The following is a 20,755-nucleotide window of genomic DNA, read 5'->3' as shown; positions in this document are numbered from 1 at the left end:
AAAAAAAAAAAAAAAAAAGAATAAATACACACTTTTTATAAATAAATTCCAGGTTTTTTGGTCCCCCTATATATCTTTTTCACATTTGTTTTTATACTTTTACTAAGCACTACTCCTTGCTTTTTGTTAAAGTGGTAAGTTCTTTCCTGTCCCCAAATGTATCCAGAATGGTGCATTAATGCCATTTTGTGCCTTCCAGTGGATGGCTTCTGAGAGCAGCGGGAATAAGTGAGCAGGCAAAGACATCTTAGACAAAAATATTTCCTTGCTAACAACAAAGCCAAATGTTTTCTCAGTAGAGTTGATGGACTAGGCATGACAAGGGGCTCAGACCATGGCTAAGGACATCAGAGAGGGTGCTCAGGATCCCCGTGGACCAGCAGCCACTAACACAAGCTTGTAGGCATCACAGGCCCCCATGGCTGCCGCAGATACACTGGGTGCCAAGGAGATCTAAGGTCAGCCTGCTTCTCATGGGTACTTGGCTCTCTGGGGACCAACTATCCACTTCAGTGGCTCCATGCCCTACTCTGTGTCAGTCAGGAGACTGGAAGAAAGAAGCTAGTCAACACCCCACGCCAATGTCCTCTCATTCAGCTGGCGACCAGCCACCTCGACTCTCCCTTCCCACTGCTCTTCCCACATGCCTGAGATTGGGTGAACATCAAAGATCCTGGGACAGGACTCTGATCTTCAGACGAGGCCTGCATTGTTTCCAATCCAACCTAAATTGCCAGCCACAGGAATGTATTTAAAATAAATTACGATACATCCACACAAAGGGAGACTAGGTGCACATACATATTTTTAAAAGAACAAGGAAGTTCTTTATATGGTATTATCTCTAACCATTAAATGAAAAAGGCAAGGTGCAGTAAAATATGTATAATGTAAACTACCATTTGTGTAAAAATAAGTAAATAGGGCCAGGTGCAGTGGTTCATGACTGTAATCTTAACACTTTGGGAGATGGAGGTGAGAGGATTACCTGAGCCCAGGGGTTCAAGACTAGCCTGGACAACATAGAGGGGCCTTGTCTCTACAAAAAAAATCAAAAAATTAACCAGACAGGGTGGCCCACACCTGTAGCCCCAGGTGCTCAGGAGACTGAGGCGGAATGATCACCTGAGCCTGGTGGTCAAGGCTGCGGTGAGCTGTAATCGTGCCACTGTACTCCAGCCTGGGTGACAGTGAAACCCAAGTCAAAAAAAAAAAAGGTAAATAAACTACATGTACATAATTAGTTGTCAAAACATAGACCATCTATGTGAAAATACACAAGAAACAAAAACCAATGGTTGCCTATAAGAAAGGAATGGATGGTTGGAGAATTGATACTATTTTTGGACCTTTTAAATTTTGTACCATATGCAAGTATTCTCTATCACACAAAAAATAAAATATTTTTTTAAAACTAGGGGAATTTTTATAAGAAGAGCAATAAGCTGCTTTTCTTTCTCAGATTTCTAGTATGTTCTACAACTACTGTTAAAAGGAAGGAACAACCAACAAGGCCAACTGAGACATGGGTGGTGGGTGGGGACCAGGGAGACAGAGCCAAGTTCAACCCTGGCACTACCTTAGTGATACTGCTCTCCAAAAAGTAAGCATTCATAACAAGATACCATCCAGTCAGGTGAAATGAGCACGTTTTCAGTGACTGAATTAACTGGCTTAGTGTAAATCAAGCTTGTTCATTTCTAATCAAGATCCTCTCTTCCTGGTTGAGGGGGTCTGGCCTGTGTTTAAGGGTACTGATCCGAAGCTTGTGAGAAGAGCTGAGTCAGCAAGGCTTAATTTCACACAAACCAATCAGTACCTTGATCTTGAATCTGTTCAACATTTGAGAACACTAAAGGGCCGAAGCTGGCGCCTTTCTCAATGGGCTACAGGGACAGGAGACAGCATGCTGGACCCGGAGAAAGTATGGAACTTACAGGGCTCAGCCACAGTGTGCCAGGGCCCTCCTCACAGGGACAAGCAGGCCCCTAGACACACTACAGCCCACCACCTCTCTGAGGACCCTCCTTGTCTTCAGACTCCTATTCCTACTCTGCCACCTCCTAGACACATCCAGTCTGGGCCAGGCTCCAGGGGTGGGCATGACCCCAATGGCCCAGGGGGCTCCAGCCACACATGCAAGTCACAGTCGACACTCCCACAGACACCTTACCCCAGCACAGTAATCTCCGCTGATGGTGACCCGCTGGAACTCGGGCATGGCATAGGGTGCTGGCGTGGGTTGGGCAGTAGCTCCCGTGAGCACAGGGGTTGCAGGAGATATGGCCGGACTGGTTGTCGGGGGGCCCTTCCAATCTTGCTGTGTCGGCATTTGCAGAGACAGGGACTGGGACCGAATCATCTTGAAACTTTTCTTTCTAAAACCCAAGGACAAGGAAAAGTGGGAGACATAAGCAGCTAATTGGGGCGAGTGACAGTCTTTGTTATGTACATGGCAGGAGAATTTTGCTATGATTAATCACTGGTGCTAGCCCCACCAGTAAGAAGTATCTAATTATTCATGCCTTCCTCTTACACACGTCACTCTGCATGAGACACAGCACAGTCCTCGGGATACCCCTACCTGTGGTCACTACAAACTGCTGTGGGCTGTGTTTACACAGCACACAGAGCATTATAGTAGGCAAATGCCACAGGTCACAGACAGACAGCAGACCACACTGCAGGGGCTCTAACACCACAGGGTATGAGAGGAGAAGCAGCATCCAATCAACGAGGCTTTCCCCGCTGTGTGAACAACATGCTAGCTTCAGATAACCTCAACTCTAAATCCTGACATCTGAACACTCTCAGGAGCCAGAAGAGATAGGACACTTAAGGAGTCCAGTCTCATTGTTTTATAAAGGAATCAGGGGCCCAGAGAAGGGAGAGGGCTTGCACGACGTCACATAGCAAGGTGGTTCCTCTGCCTAGCCTCCTCTTTTATTGCTCCCTCCTCAAGCCTCAGGTTTGCCAGCCTGGTCACTGTTGCTGGAGCTGGCACAGATCTGCATCTCTGTTGTGGGAAAGGGATTGATCTGTATCAACTTCAGGTCCCTCTGGACCTGTTGCCATGGCACCAAAGATGATTTCATGGACTCTTGGGCACAGGGTTGGCTGAGAATGCCGCAAGCCCATGCTTATTTGCAAGACTGATCTATGATGACTCCACTTTCCTCATTAACAAAATAGGCATCCTATGTCATCACCCCAAGACCTGGAATTTCAGGAAGAGAATTACCCAGCACTAAGGTGAAGTCACCAGCCCTCCCTTCCCCCATGTTTCTTTCTGCCTCCAGTGGAGTCTGTGTTGCCACTCCACAGTGTCCAATGCCAGAAACCAGCTGGCAACTTCCCAGGTGTTTTGTTTGCTTGTTTGTCTGTTTGTTTTTGAGTCAGGGTCTCACTCTGTTGCCCAGGCTGGAATGCAGTAGCACACTCACAACCATCATAGCCTTTACCTGCGGGGCTCAGGTAATCCTTCCACCTCAGACTGCCAAGTAGCTGGAACCACAGGCGTGCACCACCATGCCCAACTAAGTTGTTTGATTTGTTATAAAGACAAGGTCTCGCCAAGTTGCCCAGGCTGGTCTCGAACCCCTGAGCTCAGGCAATCCTCTTGCCTCCACTTCCCAAAGTGCTGGGATTATAGACGTGAGCCTCCACACCTGGCTCCTGGGTGTTTATTCCACCACAAGCAAAACCTACGGCCACCAGCAAAGCACTCAGTGACAACTGTGACCCACCAGAGCCCATCAAACCCTTCCTTGTCTCCAGGCATCAGTGACATCTACACGTGTGGAGAAATAGGTTCATCTCCAAACGGGCTTCATAGCTCATCCAGAAGCAGCTGTCTTCCTCTTGACTCTTGGCCAGGTCTCCTCACTGCTGATGTTTCAAGAACCACAACTTTCTTCCCCTACTTACACACCCACCGCCTGCTGTGGTCCTCTGGGTATTATCTGCCTACCCTGTGTTATCACCTCATTGAAATAAGGCTGTTAGCCAGGCGCGGTGGCTCAAGCCTGCAATCCCAGCACTTTGGGAGGCCGAGGTGAGGGGACTGCCTGAGCCCGTGGGTTTGAGAATAGCCTGGGCAACTTGGCGAGACTTCTTCTCTACAATAAATCAAGAAATTAGCTAGGCATGGTAGCAGGCACCTGCAGTTCCAGCTACTTGGAAGGCTGAGGCAGAAGGATTGCCTGAGCCCAGCAGGTCGACACTGGGGTGGCCATGAGCATGCTACTGCACTCCATCCTGGGCGACGGAAAGAGACTCCAACTCAAAAGAAAGAAAGAAAGAAGATCGTTTACACCTGGAAGATGGAGGAGGCCCCTCTTAAGGAGTTGACCTCTCCCCTTCCCCTGGCCCCGTTAACAGACACACTGGGCTGCCTGAAGAAACTCAGCATAAACTCCGGGAGCCCCCACCCCTGGCTTTCCCTGGCCTGCTATCCATCACATGGAGCTGATCAAGCATCCTTCCCCAAGGAAGATGCCAACTGTACTAGTCAATCATTCCTCAGAGGCAAATTCATCTCGAACAATGAGGTTGTACCTTTGTCATCTTTTGCATGTTCACACCTAGAGGAAGAATTACTGTGGGATCCCTCTCACATTCTGACAGGCTCAGCTGGGTCCCATGAGACTCTGGCTCTGTGTCATTCACATGCCTGCCAGGTCACTGTTTTTATTCTTATGCAACCTCATCCTCATGTGTGTCAGCCAAGGCTGCCCAAGGTCTGGTCCTGCCAAGGAGAAGCCACAGGTGACATCTAAGGTGAGCAACAGGTAGAAAGGTTTAAACACACACACAACCAGAAAGCTGGAAGGCTGCCAAGAGCTCACCAGGCTTGTCCTAGGACTGTCCATATTCTTCTGCCTCAGGGAGGAAACCAGTACCATCAGCTGGTGCCCAAAGAATTCTTCTCGAAGACATCCATTATGGTCACAGCCTTGGTCTTCAGGTGAGCACCAGATTGTCACATATGAGCATCCTCAGGCTGGGAGCTCAGACTTTGCAGACACAAGAGATAGATTTAACCACAGATGGCCCAACTCCTCAGGGCCCACTCATCTGGGGCTTGGGTTAACCAGAAACTAACCACCAAGTGTGTATCTCAGAAAGTTGAAAAAGCTAAATGGAACCCAGGGGAGGACCTGTTTGTTTTCTATTGCTGCATAACCAATTGCCACAAACTTGGTGGCTTAAATCCACACCCATTTATTAGCTCACAGTTCTATAGGTGAGAAGTCTGGGTGGGTTTGGCTGGGTTCTATGCTCAGGGTATTGAAAGGCCAAAATCAAGCTGTTGGCCATACTGTGCTCTTGTCTGGAGTTTCTGGAAAAGAATTCACTTCCAAGCTTGTTCTGGTTGTTGGTAAAGTGCAGTTTCATGTGGCTGTAAGACTAAGGTCCTGGGTTGCTTGCTGGCTTTGGCCAGGGGCCACTCTTAGCTCTCACTGACATGCTGCTATCCTTGCACTTAGCCTCGTCCATCTTCAAAGCCAGGAAGGGTCTGGTGCTTCAAATATCCCCAACTTCCCCTCCGGCCATCAGCCCGAGAAAGTGCTCCATTTTTCTAAAGTTCATGGGCTAGCCGGGCTCAGTGGCTCAACCTGTAATCCCGCGCCTTTGGGAGGCTGAGGTGAGTGGATTGGCTGAGCCCGTGGGTTCGAGACCCGCCTGGGCAGCGAGACCTCATCTCTACAATAAATCAAAAAATCAGCTAGGCGTGGTAGCACATGCCTGTAATTCCGCTACTTGGAAGGCTGAGGCGGAAGGATCGCCGGAGCCCAGCAGGTCGAGGCTGCGGTGACCGGGAGCGGCCACTGCACTCCAGTCTGGGCGACAGAGGGAGACTCCAACTCAAAAATAAATAAATAAGTAAATAAATAAAAGTTCATGGGTTTAGATCAGGCCTGTGGATAACCCCCCATCTTAAGGTCAACTGTGCCATATTCCATAACATAATCATAGGAGTGACATCATGACAGTTCATCATATTCCCAGGGTCTGGAGATTGGGAAAGGAGTTATTTTAGAACTTCTGCCTACATAGACCCATACCTAGTATCCACTCTATACAAGGGAGTTTCAGCCAGTAAAGGTGAATGTGAGTGTGTGTGAATTTGAGTGTGTGAGTGTGCAAGAGTGTGTGTGAGAGTGTGTGACAGTGTATATGTGAGTATGTGGAAATGTGTGAGTGTGTGGAAATGTGTGGGTGTGTATACATGAATGTGTGTGTGCGTGAATGAGTATGAATGTGTGAGAGTGTGTGTGACACATGTGCCCTTTTTTCCCTCTCCAGACTGTCTAAAGCCCCACAAGTATCACAATAATAAAAGAAGTTACCATTATCTTTATCTAAATTATAGGATCATGAGGTTGGAAAATACTTTAAAGACCATGCACCCCAGGCCAGGCACAGTGGCTCACACCTGTAGACCCAGTGCTTTGCGATGCCAAGGCAGGAAGCTCACTTGAGGCCAGGAGTTTAAGACCAGCCAGGGCAACATAATGAGATCCCATCTCTAAAAAAATTAATAAAATAAAATAATTAGCTGGGTGTGGTGGTAAATGCCTGTAGACCCAGCTGCTAGAGAGACCGAGGTGGGAGGATCGATCATTTGAGACCAAGAATTCAATCTTAGCAGTGAGTTAGGATTGTGCCACTGCACCCCAGTAGGGACGACAGAGCAAGACTCTGTCTCTAAAATAAAAATGAAAAAAACTATGCACCCCAACCCTCTCACAAAGGCAGTCTTTACTTGAATGCCTCCAGTGACAGAAGGCTCACTATATTTCTGAATAAGACATCAGCATCCAATCATTTCTCCAGTAAACATTTACCAAGTACCAACTTTGGGCCAGGCCGGAGCTAGACGCACAAACACAAAGTTGAACCAAACATGACCTGTGGTCACTGTTAGAAAGCACTTCCTTCCGATGGGCCTAGATCTGTCTGTCCACCTTCCCACCTGCTGCACCTTGCTCTAGCCCCTGGGGGCACCAGCATCCACCAGCTCACTCAGTCACAGCTGGCACGCCCCCTCCCTCCCCTGCCCACACATGCACCTGGCAGAACACACTGCTGCCAAGGAGCTGGCAGAGCATGGGGCTGTGAGGTTACCAGCTCCAGCTAAGCCTGAGGGCCCAAAGTGCCAGGAGTAGCTTTGTCACCCCAAAATAGCTGACCCTCCTAAGTCACAGGGACCTTCTTGCTGATCAGACCCTCGAGACCAAGAAGTGATCTGGTCACGTGAGCTGTTATCACAGCTGCTCACCTCCCAGCACCTGTCTGGCACCTCACTTGTTCTAGGCCCTTGACTGCCCCTGCCAGCCTCTATGTCCCCACCTGCCAGCCTCTATGTCCCCACCCTTACCCTGCTCCTCTCCGGCTCCTGAGAATCAGGCACCCAGAGCCTTCTTGACCTAGCATTCATATGCTGAGCCCAAGCTAGGAGCCCTGGGGCCCTCCATTTCTTCTAAAGGGGTCTTCTTAAACCCACTGCCCTGTGTCATCTGTCCAGAGGCACCAGAGCAAACCTTTCACCAAACTCTCAAATGTGTACCATGAGCCAGGAGACCGCGCCTGGACCCCTCATTCAATAACCTACCGTGTGCCAAGTCCTAGGAGTGCCAAGCCCTCCAGGGGCTGCCTGTGTGACGGCAGATGGACCCGGACAGTTCAACAGATTGTCATCATACAATGTGGTCGGTGTAATGAGATGCCCAGGATATTTTGGGATCCCAGAGGAGACACTTAATCCAGACCGGGGGTGGGAGCAGCACAGCAGCAGGGACAGAGGGAGAGGGGGCATTTCAGAACGGAGAGGCTTGTCTGAGGCCTTCCTCCACACACACTCAGCTCATTCTGACAGTCCCTCCCCCTCCAGATTATGCTAATCATTAAAGGTTGGATGCAGGAGTCACCAACCAGCAGGTTCTGTTAACAACGTGAATTGAATGCCATTAGGTAGGGCAGGCATTCTCCACTTCACAGGTTCATCTGTTCCTATGGCTGGCACTGTCCCTGCACTGATTCATGTAGATTTGGGACCCCTGGTCTAAGGAGGGGAATAGGAAGGGCTGGCACCTACTCTGATTGAGACCAGAGGTCCAGCTCTATCTGGAGAGGAGGAATAGCTGCCTCTGACATGCACTGAGTAATGGACACTCTAAGGGGGGCATGCAGAGAGCACAGCCCCCCATCACCACCACCACTCACTACACGTGCTGCCAGGTGACCAGTAACCTGGTCAATGGGTGTAACTTTAGTTCACAGACCTTGCTGTCCCATGGGTGTGAAGACTCAACCCCACCCTCTGTCTCTCCCTGAACTCCCCTCTGGAAACTTCCACCTCCTATTCCGCCTTCGCTTTCCTTCCCCCGATTCCTGACCCGCTGTAGTCTCCACTGGTCTCCCTGCCATTCAGTCATTCACCTCCATTCCTCCCTTTCCCCAGTCCTTCCCAGCTGCCCTTCCCCCTAAAGGCCCCAGGGGTCAAAATGAAGTACAGTCTTCACCACCTTTTACCTTCTGGTTACAATCTCTCTCCCTAACTTTAAGAGCAGATGAAATGACTGTTTCAAATGAAAGCTACCCACCCCTAATTTAACAAGTTTTATAAAATAAAATGATCTAGCAACATGTTAGCTATACTATGCTTAACTCATAACAAATATTTGTTTCTCTATTTTATTCAAAACATTCAGGAAAAGTGATTGTTCTGGATAGCCAAACTTTTCAGACGATAAAGCCTATCCCCTTTATACCCTAGTTTTAAAAAATCCATTTTGGTGTGGCTTTTTAAATGAAATTCATAACTCTTGCATTCTTTTTTTTTGAGTTGGAGTCTCACTCTGTCGCCCAGACTGGAGTGCAGTGGCCGCTTCCGGCCACCGCAGCCTCGACCTGCTGGGCTCCGGCGATCCTTCCGCCCCAGCCTTCCAAGTAGCTGGAACTACAGGCGCGCGCTACCACACCTGGCTCATTTTTGATTTATTGTAGAGATGAGGTCTGACCAAGTTGCCCAGGCGGGTCTCGAACCCGCGGGCTCAGGCAATTCACTCACCTCGGCCTCCCAAAGCGTGGGATTACAGGCTGAGCCACCGAGCCCGGTTGACTCCTGCATTCTTAATCCAAGCATGCCAAACATAATTTAAAGTTCTCTTCATGGCTTGGGGTCATTCCTGCATTAACCAGTCACGATTTCAGAGGTGTTTCGTCCCTAGACTACTATGCTTTAAATTCTCATGTCTGCTTTTCATAATTATTCTGTTTCCTCCCTCCCTGTTGATTGTCAAGTAATAACCAGGAACATTAATGATACCCTAAGCACTGTGCTAAGGACTTTTTGTACATTAGTTCATTTATTTCTCATGAGGTGGGTCCTTTTATTATTCTCATTTTGCAGATTAGGAGATGAGCTCAGGCAGTTAAGAGCCCTGACCAAGGCCAATCAGCAGTGAGCAATGGGCTGTCACTTGAACCCAGCTGGTCTGACTCCAGAGCCCACTCTGACCACCACCACGCCTCTCCTCTGTGGCCCTGCCTGTAGAAGGCCCTCTCCCCACTTCTAGTCTGCCACAGAATAAGAAACCAGATAGCCAGCTTATTAGAACACTAAGTAAAGTAGGAATAAATAGAAAATGGGAAGGGAGGTGCCACAGATGGAAAGGGAACAGGGGAGAGGGTATCCTCCATGAAAATGTCAACATGTTCACAGCTAAGGGGCGTGGGGTTTCTTTTGGGGGTGATGAAAGTGCTCTCAAATTGATGGTGGTGATGGCTCAACTCTGTATGAATATACTAACAACCATTAATTATATACTTTAAATGGATGCATTGTATGGTATATGAATTATATTTCAGTAAATACACTGAATTTCAATGAAAACATAGAAGAAGAAGAGGAGGAGGAGGAAGAAGAAGAAAAAGAAGAAGAAACAGGAGAGCTGGAGGAGACCTAATATGCATTTTGTCTGCTTGGAATGCTTCCTGTTGCTATCTATGCTGATTAAGTTCCAATATGCTCATTTTAGGGTAGGTGAACTCTGACTAGGTGATGTAGATGAGAGCTACAAAAGATAGCTCTAGGCTCCGCCAGACATTTCCTGTTCTTATCTTTGCCTCCTAACTTTGCTTCCATAGAAAGTCACCCCTCTCTCTGGCCTTGACCCACCCTGAGTCCTAGTGGGCTGCAACAAGCTGTGCTACTGGTCTCCTGATCTGGGCAGTTTGCAAAACAAGCTCAGAATCCCTGGAGTCAGTCCCCAGTTCTGGAAGAGTTGTGTCTGAACCCTGCTTAGTTCTCACCGTTGTTGTAAACCATGTTTTAGGTGTTCATCTTTCCTTCTTTTCTTATTTATTTATTTATTTGAGTAGGCATCTTACTCTGTCTCCCAGGCTGGAGTGCAGTGGCACACTCATGGCCACTGCAGCCTCGACCTGCTGGGCTCAGGAGATCCTTCCACCTCAGCCTTTCAAATAGCTGGAACCACAGGCATGCACCACCATGCAGGGCTCATCTAGTTGCCCAGGCTGGTCTCAAACCCCTGGACTCAGCTGAACTCGGGTAATCCTCTTGCCTCCACCTTCCAAAGTGCTGCAATTACAGGCATGAGCCACCACTACCAGCCACAACCCAAGTTCTCCTTGTTTGAGAAATTGTTTTACTTCCAGGTTAGGAACTAAGGCTAGCTTATGCCTTTACATCAGACTTAAAATTGTTTGTTTGTTTGTTTGTTTGTTTGTTTGTTTCTAAATGAAAGAGAAAAAGAAAATTGTTGTAAGGAGAAGCCTTCTCTAAGTGCCAGGAATATTGAGGTTTGTCAGAGGAGCCAGAGCAAGGGAGGGCTTTTCCCAAACTAGAAGTCCCACCTCATGTCACAGTTTTAAACCCAAACCTGCAGACTCGGGGCTTCTGGAGACCTGATGCTGGTTCCAGGCCTGTAGGCTCCTTGCCAGATGGCTGCAAATCACCATTTATATCTAGAATATCAGGGAGGTGCTACAGATGAAGAGAGAGCTAGGGGGAGAGGGTGACCTCTAGGAAAATGTTAACATCTGGATATTTGCATAATAAAGGCACTTCTAGTAAGCAGTGTCCCTGCTCTGTCACTTCCTGGCTCTGTGTCCTTGTGACTTCTCTGAACCTTAGTTTCCTAACCGCCAAATTGGGATACTAAGAAAATTCACCTAATAACTTGATGTGGGAATTAAAAAACGAAGCAAATCGCACAGCCCAGCACTAGTCCACAGTAAGCACCCGATGGCAAGAGTGGCTATTGCTCCTGTCTCAGCAGCAGGAAGTTGGATCAATAGTCACTTCCATGGGGCATACTGTTACCCAGGCACTGTCCTCAGTCTTTTACCTGTTGAGTCCCTCCTTCATCACAACACTCCATGAAGGTAACTATGGTCACCCCCACTATATACATGAGAAATAAGCTGTGGCCCAGAGAGGTTTCCTAATTTGCACAAGATCACAGAGCGTGCTAGTGAGTAGCAAAACACAGTGGTCCAGGAAGCGGCAGCCACCCTGCTGTGGTGTCTGTGGTGGCAATGGGGAAGCAGAATGTCTTCCTCTGCCAGACACTGCCCACCAACTAAATTCCAGGCTGGGTCCTGGGGAGACAGTGGGAGCCAGAAACAGTCCTCAAGGAGCTTATAGCCAAATGAAGCAGACGAATGCAAACCAAGACACCACAGTCTAACAGGTAGAGACAGAACAAAGTTTATGAAGAAGCATTTGCAGAAGAATTTCTGGAAACCACAGAGCACCATTTGGACTTAGAGTAAGAGAGCTTCCACTTTGCCCTTGGCCTGAGAATTGATAAGAATAAAATAGTCTTTCTGCAGATGTTAGACCCACTATCACTCTGTAAGGGAAACTGGCCTCAGAAACTTATTGTTCCTGGTAATAAAAAATGCCAAGGCTCCTTCCCTCATTGTTAAGGGTCTAAAATACTCAATTCATAACACACAGAAGGTCCTGCAGACCATTCAGTTGATGACATCGACCCTTTAGTTCTGCCTGTGGGGTGGGATGAGGGTCTCTACAATCATGCTCTTCTTGATCCTCCAGGGATGAGCATGCCACTAGAGTAAGGGCCAGCCCACCTGGCCCAACACTAGGCTGGCACTCAGAGGTTGGCCAGTGGCACAGATGACCCCTTCCTTCATGGACTCACAGCCCCTCCAAGGAAGGAAAGTACTGATCTTGTGGGTGGTGAAATCTGTTCTTGCCTTTATAAAGTAGTTAACTTTTTATTTCTTTCCAAAAGAGTTAAGGGCACTACCAAGAAAGGGGAAAAATTGCCTTTAAAAATGAAACTATAGCTTGGGAAGTCTGCTCACTGACTAGGTCTCAGAGAAAAGTTCCACCACAAGCTGGGCTCGGTGGCTCAGCCTGTAATCCCGCGCCTTTGGGAGGCTGAGGTGAGTAGATTGGCTGAGCCCGTGGGTTCGAGATCCGCCTGGGCAACTTGGCGAGACCTCATCTCTACAATAAATCAAAAATTAGCCAGGCATGGTAGCGCACGCCTGTAGTTCCAGCTACTTGGAAGGTTGAGGTAGAAGGATCGCCGGAGCCCAGCAGGTCGAGGCTGCAGTGGCCGGGAGGCCACTGCACTCCAGTCTGGGCAACAGAGTGAGACTCCAACTCAAAAAAAAAAAAAAAGTTCCACCATGGCAACTACTGAGGTCTGGAGTGCTGGGCAGGGAGAGAATCCCACTATAGACCCCAGGTGAGATACACTCTGAAAGGATAAGGGCTTCTAATTGCACTTGGACTAACAGCCAAACTTTTTATCAGAAAGCACAAGGCCAGTCAGCATTGTGCCCTGCTAGTCGTCCAGCCTTGGGTGTGGCACTTCTTCCTTTAACAGACTTCTAACCACATAGGCCTCCTGGACAAGCCCAGAGAGCTTTTGTCTGGCTGACTCCTCTACCTGAAGGCCACCTAGCTAGCTCCTTTGTACCTTTGGAGTATCCACTAAGATGTCACCTCCTTCAAAACACCCTCCCTGACTATGCAGTCTAAAAAGGGAATTTTCTCCCTCTCCCCTTCTCTCCTTCTCTCTCTCTCTCTCTCTCTCTCTCTCTCTCTCTCTCTCTCTCCTCACATCCCTTCCTCCCTCCCCTTATCCATATGCCTGGGTATGGATGGCTGTCCTCAGATTCATTTCTCATCCTCTCCTGTGTCTCCCAGGTGTGTCAGTGGGCTTCCAGCTAGGTCTGGTCAATGGCAGCCACTGGGGGAAATAGGAAGGGGCAGGAAGGACAAAGTTAGGTATCTCCTGCCCCCATCTCTGCCCTGGGAGGCATCTCTGTAGCTGTCACCTCTCCTCCTTTGACTCTGGTTTCCGTTGGAAAAGTCTCAACAGTTCCAACTTCTCCAGGGTGACCCCGTCCTAGGCTCCAGCAATACCACCTCCTTCCCTATCTCTTCAGCCTCAGGTGGTAGATGCTCCCTTGGGTCTAATCTCTGAGCTGCCTCTCTCTCCTCTGTTTGACTTCCCAGCTCTCTACCATCTGTGTGACCAATTCCTTGCATTAAAATCTTATTTCTAGTATCTGATTGGTTTCTGTTTTTCTGGTTAGACCCTGACTGATACATCACTTATCATAACTTTTCATTTTTTATTAATTTATCCAGTTACTTAATGATCATCTAGTCCCACTGTCAGCTCCACAGGGCAGGGACTGTATCTATCTTGGTCATTATTACATCTCCAGTCCCAGCACAGCACCTGGCAAATAGTGAGCTGTGTTCATTAATAACACTCAAGTGATGAAAACAAATAAAATTGGTGTTTCCCAAGAAATCTTCAAATTTCCAAAGAGAAAAGGGAAGTGCCATTTGGAAATGGTGTGTATTTATGCACATAATTTGTTATTAAAACAGCAGCAGAGAGAAAGTAGGATTTGATCTTGTCAACACTACTGAGATACCGAGACATCTCTCAGTAAGTGGTGAGTTAAGGGTCTTGGCTAAGACATCAGCACAGCTCCAGGGGCACAGCAGTCCCCAGAAGGCGCCTCATCTCAGGACGCATACCACAGCCCACCTAGGTCTGCACGACTCTGTGCACACAAAGGCTGAGTCTTAGGGACAAACCTTTTCGCGGTCTCCACAGACTTCTGCTCTGCCAGTTCCTTCTGCAGCTCCCTCTCCTTGGCTTCCTTCTGCCCGATGGGACAGTCCTCAGGGACGGTGAAGAGGGACAGGGCATCTTTGCTGTCCTCTTCTCGGAGCACTTTAGCAAACACCTTCTCGGCCAGGAGCCGGACTTGCTCGTCCACCTCAGAGATGTTCAGCTTGGGGAACTGACGTGGCATCTCGGCTAGCAAAGAAAAAACAAGCGTCAACATGATGAATCGCTGGGTGTTCTGAGTCACCATGCTAGGGAGGAGAAGGCACTGAAGTGAGGGCCAGGCCCACCTGGTTCTTGGGGTCAGCTTTCTACTCAGGAATTCCCCAGACCAAACACAGCATGTCAATTTCCAAATTAGCCCAGTAAGTATCTGAATGAGAAGCACATAGGGCCACTTACAATTCATGACAAAGCAAATGTTCAGAAGTCAAAGAATGAACTATCCAAGTGTGTTTCCATTTCCCCAGACTTGGGGAATCTACAGCACACCGGCAGCCCCACCCTCCTGATTTTGTTTCTAAGATTGAGGAAGGACAGGAGAGAGTTCAAAACCCTCCCTCCTCCTGACTATGAGGACCTCACTCCCCTACTTCACAGAGGGGAAGACCAAAGCCCAAAGGCTTCACAGAATCACTCAAGGTCCCCCAAGATTACAGCAGCGTCCTGGGAAATCCGAAGCTACAGTCTTCATTACATAAAACGAGGCCTTTTGCTAAAAAGAAAGAATCTGCTATTGCAATTCCATGGTCCCTCCAACCCTTCAGAACTCTCTAGCAAGAAACAGCAAATAAAATAAAGGTTTGGGGGTAGGAATATTCTTTACCCAGCTGAAAACTCACCTCCTCAAAGCTGCTTTCTCTAGCTACCTCTCTGCATTCTGGTTCCTTACTATCGGTAGATGACCTAAACCAACTGGTTGCTTTCTTGCTTAAAAAACAAAAACTTACATAGTATTTAATATGTACATATCACCAAAAGCTTTATACTTTATTAACTCAGTTAACCTTATTATTCCCACTTTATCAGAAAGAAAATGAAGGCAAAGAGAGCTAACTTACCCAGGATCACAATTTTTTGTTGCTGTTTTGAGTTAAGGTCTCACTCTGTCACCCAGACTGGAGTGCAGTAGTGCAATCAGGGCTCACCACAGCCTCAACCTCCTGTACTCAAGCAATCTTTGTGCCTCAGCCTCTTAAGTATCTGGGACTACAGGCATGTACCAGCACACCAGGCAAAGCTTTTTATTTTGTGTAGAGACGAGTTCTTGCTATGTTGCCCAGGCTGGTCTTGAACTCCTGGGCTCAAGCAATTCTCCCACCTCAGCCTCCCTAAGTGCTGGGATTACAAGCATGAGCTGGCACACCCGGCCTAAGAATCACACTTCGAATATGTTGGCAGAGAGTTCTGTTCTTCTCAGCCTTTCTCCCCATTCCCTTTCCTGTCCGAGTTTCTGCTCAGGGATCTGAACCCAGACATCTGGTTCTCGCATCTATGCCCCCAACCCCTATGCTGTGCTGCTTCTCTTTGTCCATTTGGGTGTCAAGACAGGGTTTCCTCACAGTCCCCAGCATGACACTTATGAAATGGATGAACACTGTGCCCTTTTCCACATGTCATCTTCACCAGGAGGGCTCTGGGAGAAAATTTTCCCGTCTACCTGTTTCCACAGTTTCTTCAAGGTTGGTTTAAGAGAGAAGTGGTTTTATCAACCAGACATACCAAGATGGACATGAGACCAGGCCCTGTTGCTGTCTGGCAGGGAGAGGAGCAATTACAGGGGAGAGGGACTCATGGGGCCATCTTGGTATGTTCTCTGGCCTCACAGTCTTCTCATCTGTGAGATAAAGAGATTGAACTAAGTGGTCTCTAAGGCCCTCTCAGTTCCAAGTGGTGGAATTCTAGGTACCCGAGAGGTTTCTAGTGCCTGAGGAGGGCTTCATACTCTGGTCTTCTCTGCGGTGTCTGGTGCTAATTCATGACACAGACAGCAAGGAGGAAAGCGGGCTAGTCAAACGGGCAGTCAAAGCCACGTCTGTGGGTCCCTTGACTCTGAAACCTGTTTCCTCTTCCCTCTACACCCCTCCTGGGCCTCTCTCACTCTAGGGGGCATGAGTGAAAAGGGAAAGAGCCAGCTCAACCCACAACCGAGCTGGCCTGGGGAGCAGACACCAAGACAGCAAAGGCCTGGCCTCTGCAAAGAGAAAGAGGAACAGAGTTGACTGTGGAGATTTCCGAGTCCTGATAGCAGAGAGAGAGGGAAGCTGGAAGCCGTCAGAGCAGAGGTTCAGAGAAGAGCGTGACAGGGGAGAGAAAGACTGGAACAGCACAAAAAACCGGGCCCAGGAGGCTCCGGCAGGCCAAAACAATGCTAGACTTCCACTCCCAACTCCAAGTCTATGGATCAAGTGCAGTGCTCTGAAACCTCACTGCATCTCAGAAGTAGACAAGGAACAGGCCCCATGAAAAAGGCAGTAAATGCCAGGCGACATCATACCATTCAACTAAGTATCTCCACTTCTAGAAATTTCTTCCAGGAAAAGAATCCAAAGGAAGAAGCACAAAGATGTTTACCTGTACTCTTATATAAATAGCCTTGAAATGTCCAAATTAGAGCATACTCTCTCAAAAAAGCTAAGCAACCAATGAAGCAACCAAAATTATAATTATGCGGATGGTACAATTACATAAAAATATCACAAAAAATATAATAAACTTAAAATTTAATACATAAAATCGTACCCATGCTTTGAGTACAATGACATGAAAATGCATTCGTTTGTAGAGAACAGCTGCAAGAGACACACACTCTGAATGACCAAATGGCAGGGCTGTCTGTGTGTGAGGGGTTATTTTATTTTATTTTATTTTATTTTTTTGAGTTGGAGTCTCTCACTCTGTCGCCCAGACTGGAGTGCAGTGGCTGCTTCCTGCTGGGCTCCGGTGATCCTTCCGCCTCAGCCTTCCGAGTAGCGGGAACTACAGGCGCGCGCTACCACGCCCGGCTAATTTTTTGATTTGTTGTAGAGATGAGGTCTCATCAAGTTGCCCAGGCGGGTCTCGAACCCGTGGGCTCAGGCAATCCACTCACCTCAGCCTCCCAAAGTGCTGGGATTACAGGCTGAGCCACCGAGTCCGGCCTGAGAGGCTATTTTATTTTGATAATTAATGTTGTTATAATGTCATTTTTTGTTTGTTTTGAGTTGGAGTCTCACTCTGTCACCCAGACTGGAGTGCAGTGGCCGCTCCCGGCCACCACAGTCTCGACCTGCTGGGCTCCGGTGATCCTTCCACCTCAGCCTTCCAAGTAGCTGGAACTACAGGCGCGCGCTACCACGCCCAGCTAATTTTTTTATTTATTGTAGAGATGAGGTCTCGCCAAGTTGCCCAGGCGGGTCTCGAACCTGCGGGCTCAGGCGATCCACTCACCTCAGCACGGGATTACAGGCTGAGCCACCAAACCTGGCTTATAATATCATTTTTTAACAAATACAAGGAGAATAGAAAGAAAATGAGTGGACTTAAGACTATATGAAAAGAGAGAAAAATAGGAAAACAAATCAAACTTCTCATTCTGACAGGCTTTAGCAGTTAGGGTCCTCTCCCGCCTAACCCACCAGTGAGAGACCAGCCCAGAGGCAGTTGCACTGTTGAGGCCTATCTCTGCCTTAGCTCCCACATTGGATGGAAGCTGCCCACCACCACTACCTCCTTCCTACTCTCTCCTCCCCCACAGGCACACACAAGCCTGACCCAGACACACTCCTCCGAAATGGGCATTTGGGTGGGCCAGGGATCCTTTATGACTGAGGGATCTTAAGCCAGATCCTGCCATGTTTGTCCACAAAGCATTTTTAGCTTGTTTAAGTCAACTAAACACTTTTCAGGATGCATCTTTCTATAAAAGGTTTTCCTTTTTCTTTAGTTTCAATAATTTAAATCAATCTTTCCCAATCTGGATCCTATAAGAAGACAATATCTGTTCCTGGTAAATAGATCCTGGGATCAATTATTGGGAGATGCTGCATTCCATAGCCACTCCACCCACATCCAAGGCATATTAAAGACTCGAGGATTAGGGCGGGCATGGTGGCTCATGCCTGTAATCCCAGTATTTTGAGAGGCCAAGGTGGGCAGATCACTTGAGCCCAGGAGTCCAGATCAACCTAGGCATCATAGCGAGACCTCATCTCATCTCTACAAAAATTTAAAAGTTAACCAGGTGTGGTGGTGCTCACCTATAGTCCCAGCTACTCAGGAGGCTGAGGTGGAAGGATCAGCTGAACCCATGAGGTTGAGGCTGGTGAGCTGTGATCATGCCACTTCACTCAAGTCTGGGCAACAAAGTGAGACCGCAACTCAAAAAAAAAAAAAAAAAAGACTAAAGGATCATAAAGAATCCATATGAAATCTTAAATAATTGGAGAAGAATTCATTCCATAGCTTGACATGGACCAAGTAACCCACCTGGGGTGCCCCGGGCCTTAGCAGCCTGCTGTAATATCTGCTGCCTTCCAGATACCCTTAGTAGATTGCTTCCACCTGGCAGCCCTTCCTTCCAGAGCTTGTCTCCCATCTCAGACCCTCCAGACATGCCCCAAGCCAGGCATGCCAAGGAAAGCCCACTCTGCAGGTGCTAACAGAGCTTTGGCTCCAGCTGCTTGTTCAAGCCTGGATTTCAACCACTTGTCAGCTGAAGCCAGCAGGCTTGGGAGGCTTAACTGTGAATTCACCAGCATCAGTCAGTCAGTAATACAGCTTATCTCACTGTGACATGCGACATGCTCTGATGAGCTTAAAGAAGTGTCCCAAGATAGAAAGCTCTCAAACACCACCACTCTCAACAAACAGTAACTTTTCACAGCACCACAACCCCTCCAGAAAGGAAACCCAGTGCCACTTAAATCCCCTCCTTACACAAACGAAGCTGTTTCCTGCTCTTGCCAGACACCCATTGCCAGAACCCACAATACAGACCTGAGCCTGACGTTGGAGTCTCCATGACTGATCCTGAGGATGCCACGCAGGTGACACACTGGGGCCAGGTGCTGCGTACTGCCCAGAGGCTGAGCTGAGTCAGTGTGTGAGCAGAGCTAGCTGGGTCCTGTCTGCCGCAGGCGGGGTGGGAGGTCTCTGCTTTGCATATCTGTGAGCAGCAGTGAGCCAGAGCAGGAAGAGCCTGGGCTGGAAATTCTTCCGTGAATAAGAAATACACGTGGAAAATTTCCAAGAATCCGAAAGGCCCCAGGTAATGCCAATTATCCAAACCAAGATGGCTGTGGTATCCTGAATGCAGTGCCCCAGCTCTGTTCACCACCCTCAGCAGAAAAAACTAAAGTGCCTGCTGGCCCAACATGACAGTACACTCAGCCATCCTTATCAACGGCAGGAGATAAGCCACAACCGCTAACGCCCAGTTTCCTCCAGAAAGCTGAGTCGCAACCAGCAAAACCATCAACTCTGCTTCTTCCACTTTGAACCTGCTTCAGGCCTAGCCTGGCAACTGGGTTCACCTTACCAAGGGGATTCATCACACACACTGCCTGCTCTGCCTCCCCTTAGAAAGCCCCCCAAAGCAGTCCTCCTGAGGGCCACCCAGGACTGGTGGGGCAAACTCCAAGCCCAGTTGCTAATATAATCCCCTCCCTCGCCTCTTCCTCGAAAAGGGAAGTACCATGAACTGCTTCCATCTTTCACAGGAAAGGACAGAAACTCAGGAGACCGGACTGCCTTGGCAGTGGACAGGACAGACTAGGACAAGAAGCTGGCAGCCCCATCCCACTCCTTCCTTTCTTCCCAGAAAGTAGCCGCACATCACAGGTGACTGGGCAGCCCGGCCTGGAGATCTCCACAAGACCCTCCTCCCACAGACCCTGCCAACCCCAGTCCACACACACAGAAAAGAAGTATGCCCAACGGGCCCACCTGAGCCCACCCTGCACCCTTCCCTTCTTACTGCCATTCACAGCTCCCACGTGGGCCTCCAGCTTGGAACAGCCTCCTGGGCGCTGGCTGGACTCTGCTGCTCTCCCAGAGAAACGTGGAACCTGCCTCAAGTGACCCACAGGAGCAGTCCTCTAAAACCAAGCAGTGTAAATTAAAACAGCATCACAGGGTACAAGGCTGTTTTTCATCGACCCTTTGGGAGAGTAGGAAGGCTAAGAGCAGACACATGGCCTCCCAGTGACTTAGACAAATCGTGTGGGTCTGGGAAATAACCCTGAGCAAAACGGCTATTTTCGTGGTGCTGTTGAAATCCTGAGAAGAGCCCAGGAAGGATGGGTCAGTTGTTTACTGGGAGGCAAGCTGCGGCCCTGATTTTTGCCTGAGTCACCTTCTCATGTCCAATCGTGAGGTTGTGCCTTACTGAGCCCGCATCATAATTTTGTGAGCACAGAGCAGGATTACGGAGTTGACACATGATCCTCTGGCTACCGCTGGGCTTTAGCTACCCAGAGATTACGACCCACCTGTCCTCACAGCTGTTTCATAAACACTGCAATCAGCAGGCTACAAGCAACCTAGAGAGAGGGTGATATTTCTTCATTAAATAATTAAGTGAACTTACAGCATGAAGGAAAAAAAAATCCAAGCCC

At 48.5% G+C, this 20,755-nt stretch overlaps 1 protein-coding gene across 3 annotated transcripts in view; it reads right to left on the bottom strand.

Annotated features, from left to right (window-relative positions):
- AMPD3 (adenosine monophosphate deaminase 3) overlaps positions 1-19,505 on the bottom strand; it is a 45,821-nt gene extending 26,316 nt beyond the window's left edge. The window contains exons 1-3 of one of the 3 annotated variants that reach the window (XM_008069278.2): positions 19,137-19,505; positions 14,126-14,351; positions 2,174-2,378 (exon numbers count right to left, since the gene is read on the bottom strand). In XM_008069278.2, the coding sequence (XP_008067469.1) occupies positions 2,174-2,378; positions 14,126-14,351; positions 19,137-19,161 (456 nt within the window). In that variant the 5' untranslated portion in view covers positions 19,162-19,505. Of the gene's footprint in view, positions 1-2,173; positions 2,379-14,125; positions 14,670-16,086; positions 16,103-19,136 lie in introns of those variants that run through there. The other 2 variants (XM_008069279.2, XM_021718190.1) reach the window with 2 other exon arrangements.
- Between the last annotated feature and the right edge of the window lie 1,250 nt (positions 19,506-20,755).

Source organism: Carlito syrichta, unplaced genomic scaffold (genome assembly GCF_000164805.1).
Source record: "Carlito syrichta isolate Samal-C Ts95f unplaced genomic scaffold, Tarsius_syrichta-2.0.1 Scaffold311906, whole genome shotgun sequence".
NCBI classification, from domain to species: domain Eukaryota; kingdom Metazoa; phylum Chordata; class Mammalia; order Primates; family Tarsiidae; genus Carlito; species Carlito syrichta.
Note: the sequence above shows the minus strand (reverse complement) of the source record. Positions and strands in the feature narration are given on the sequence as shown.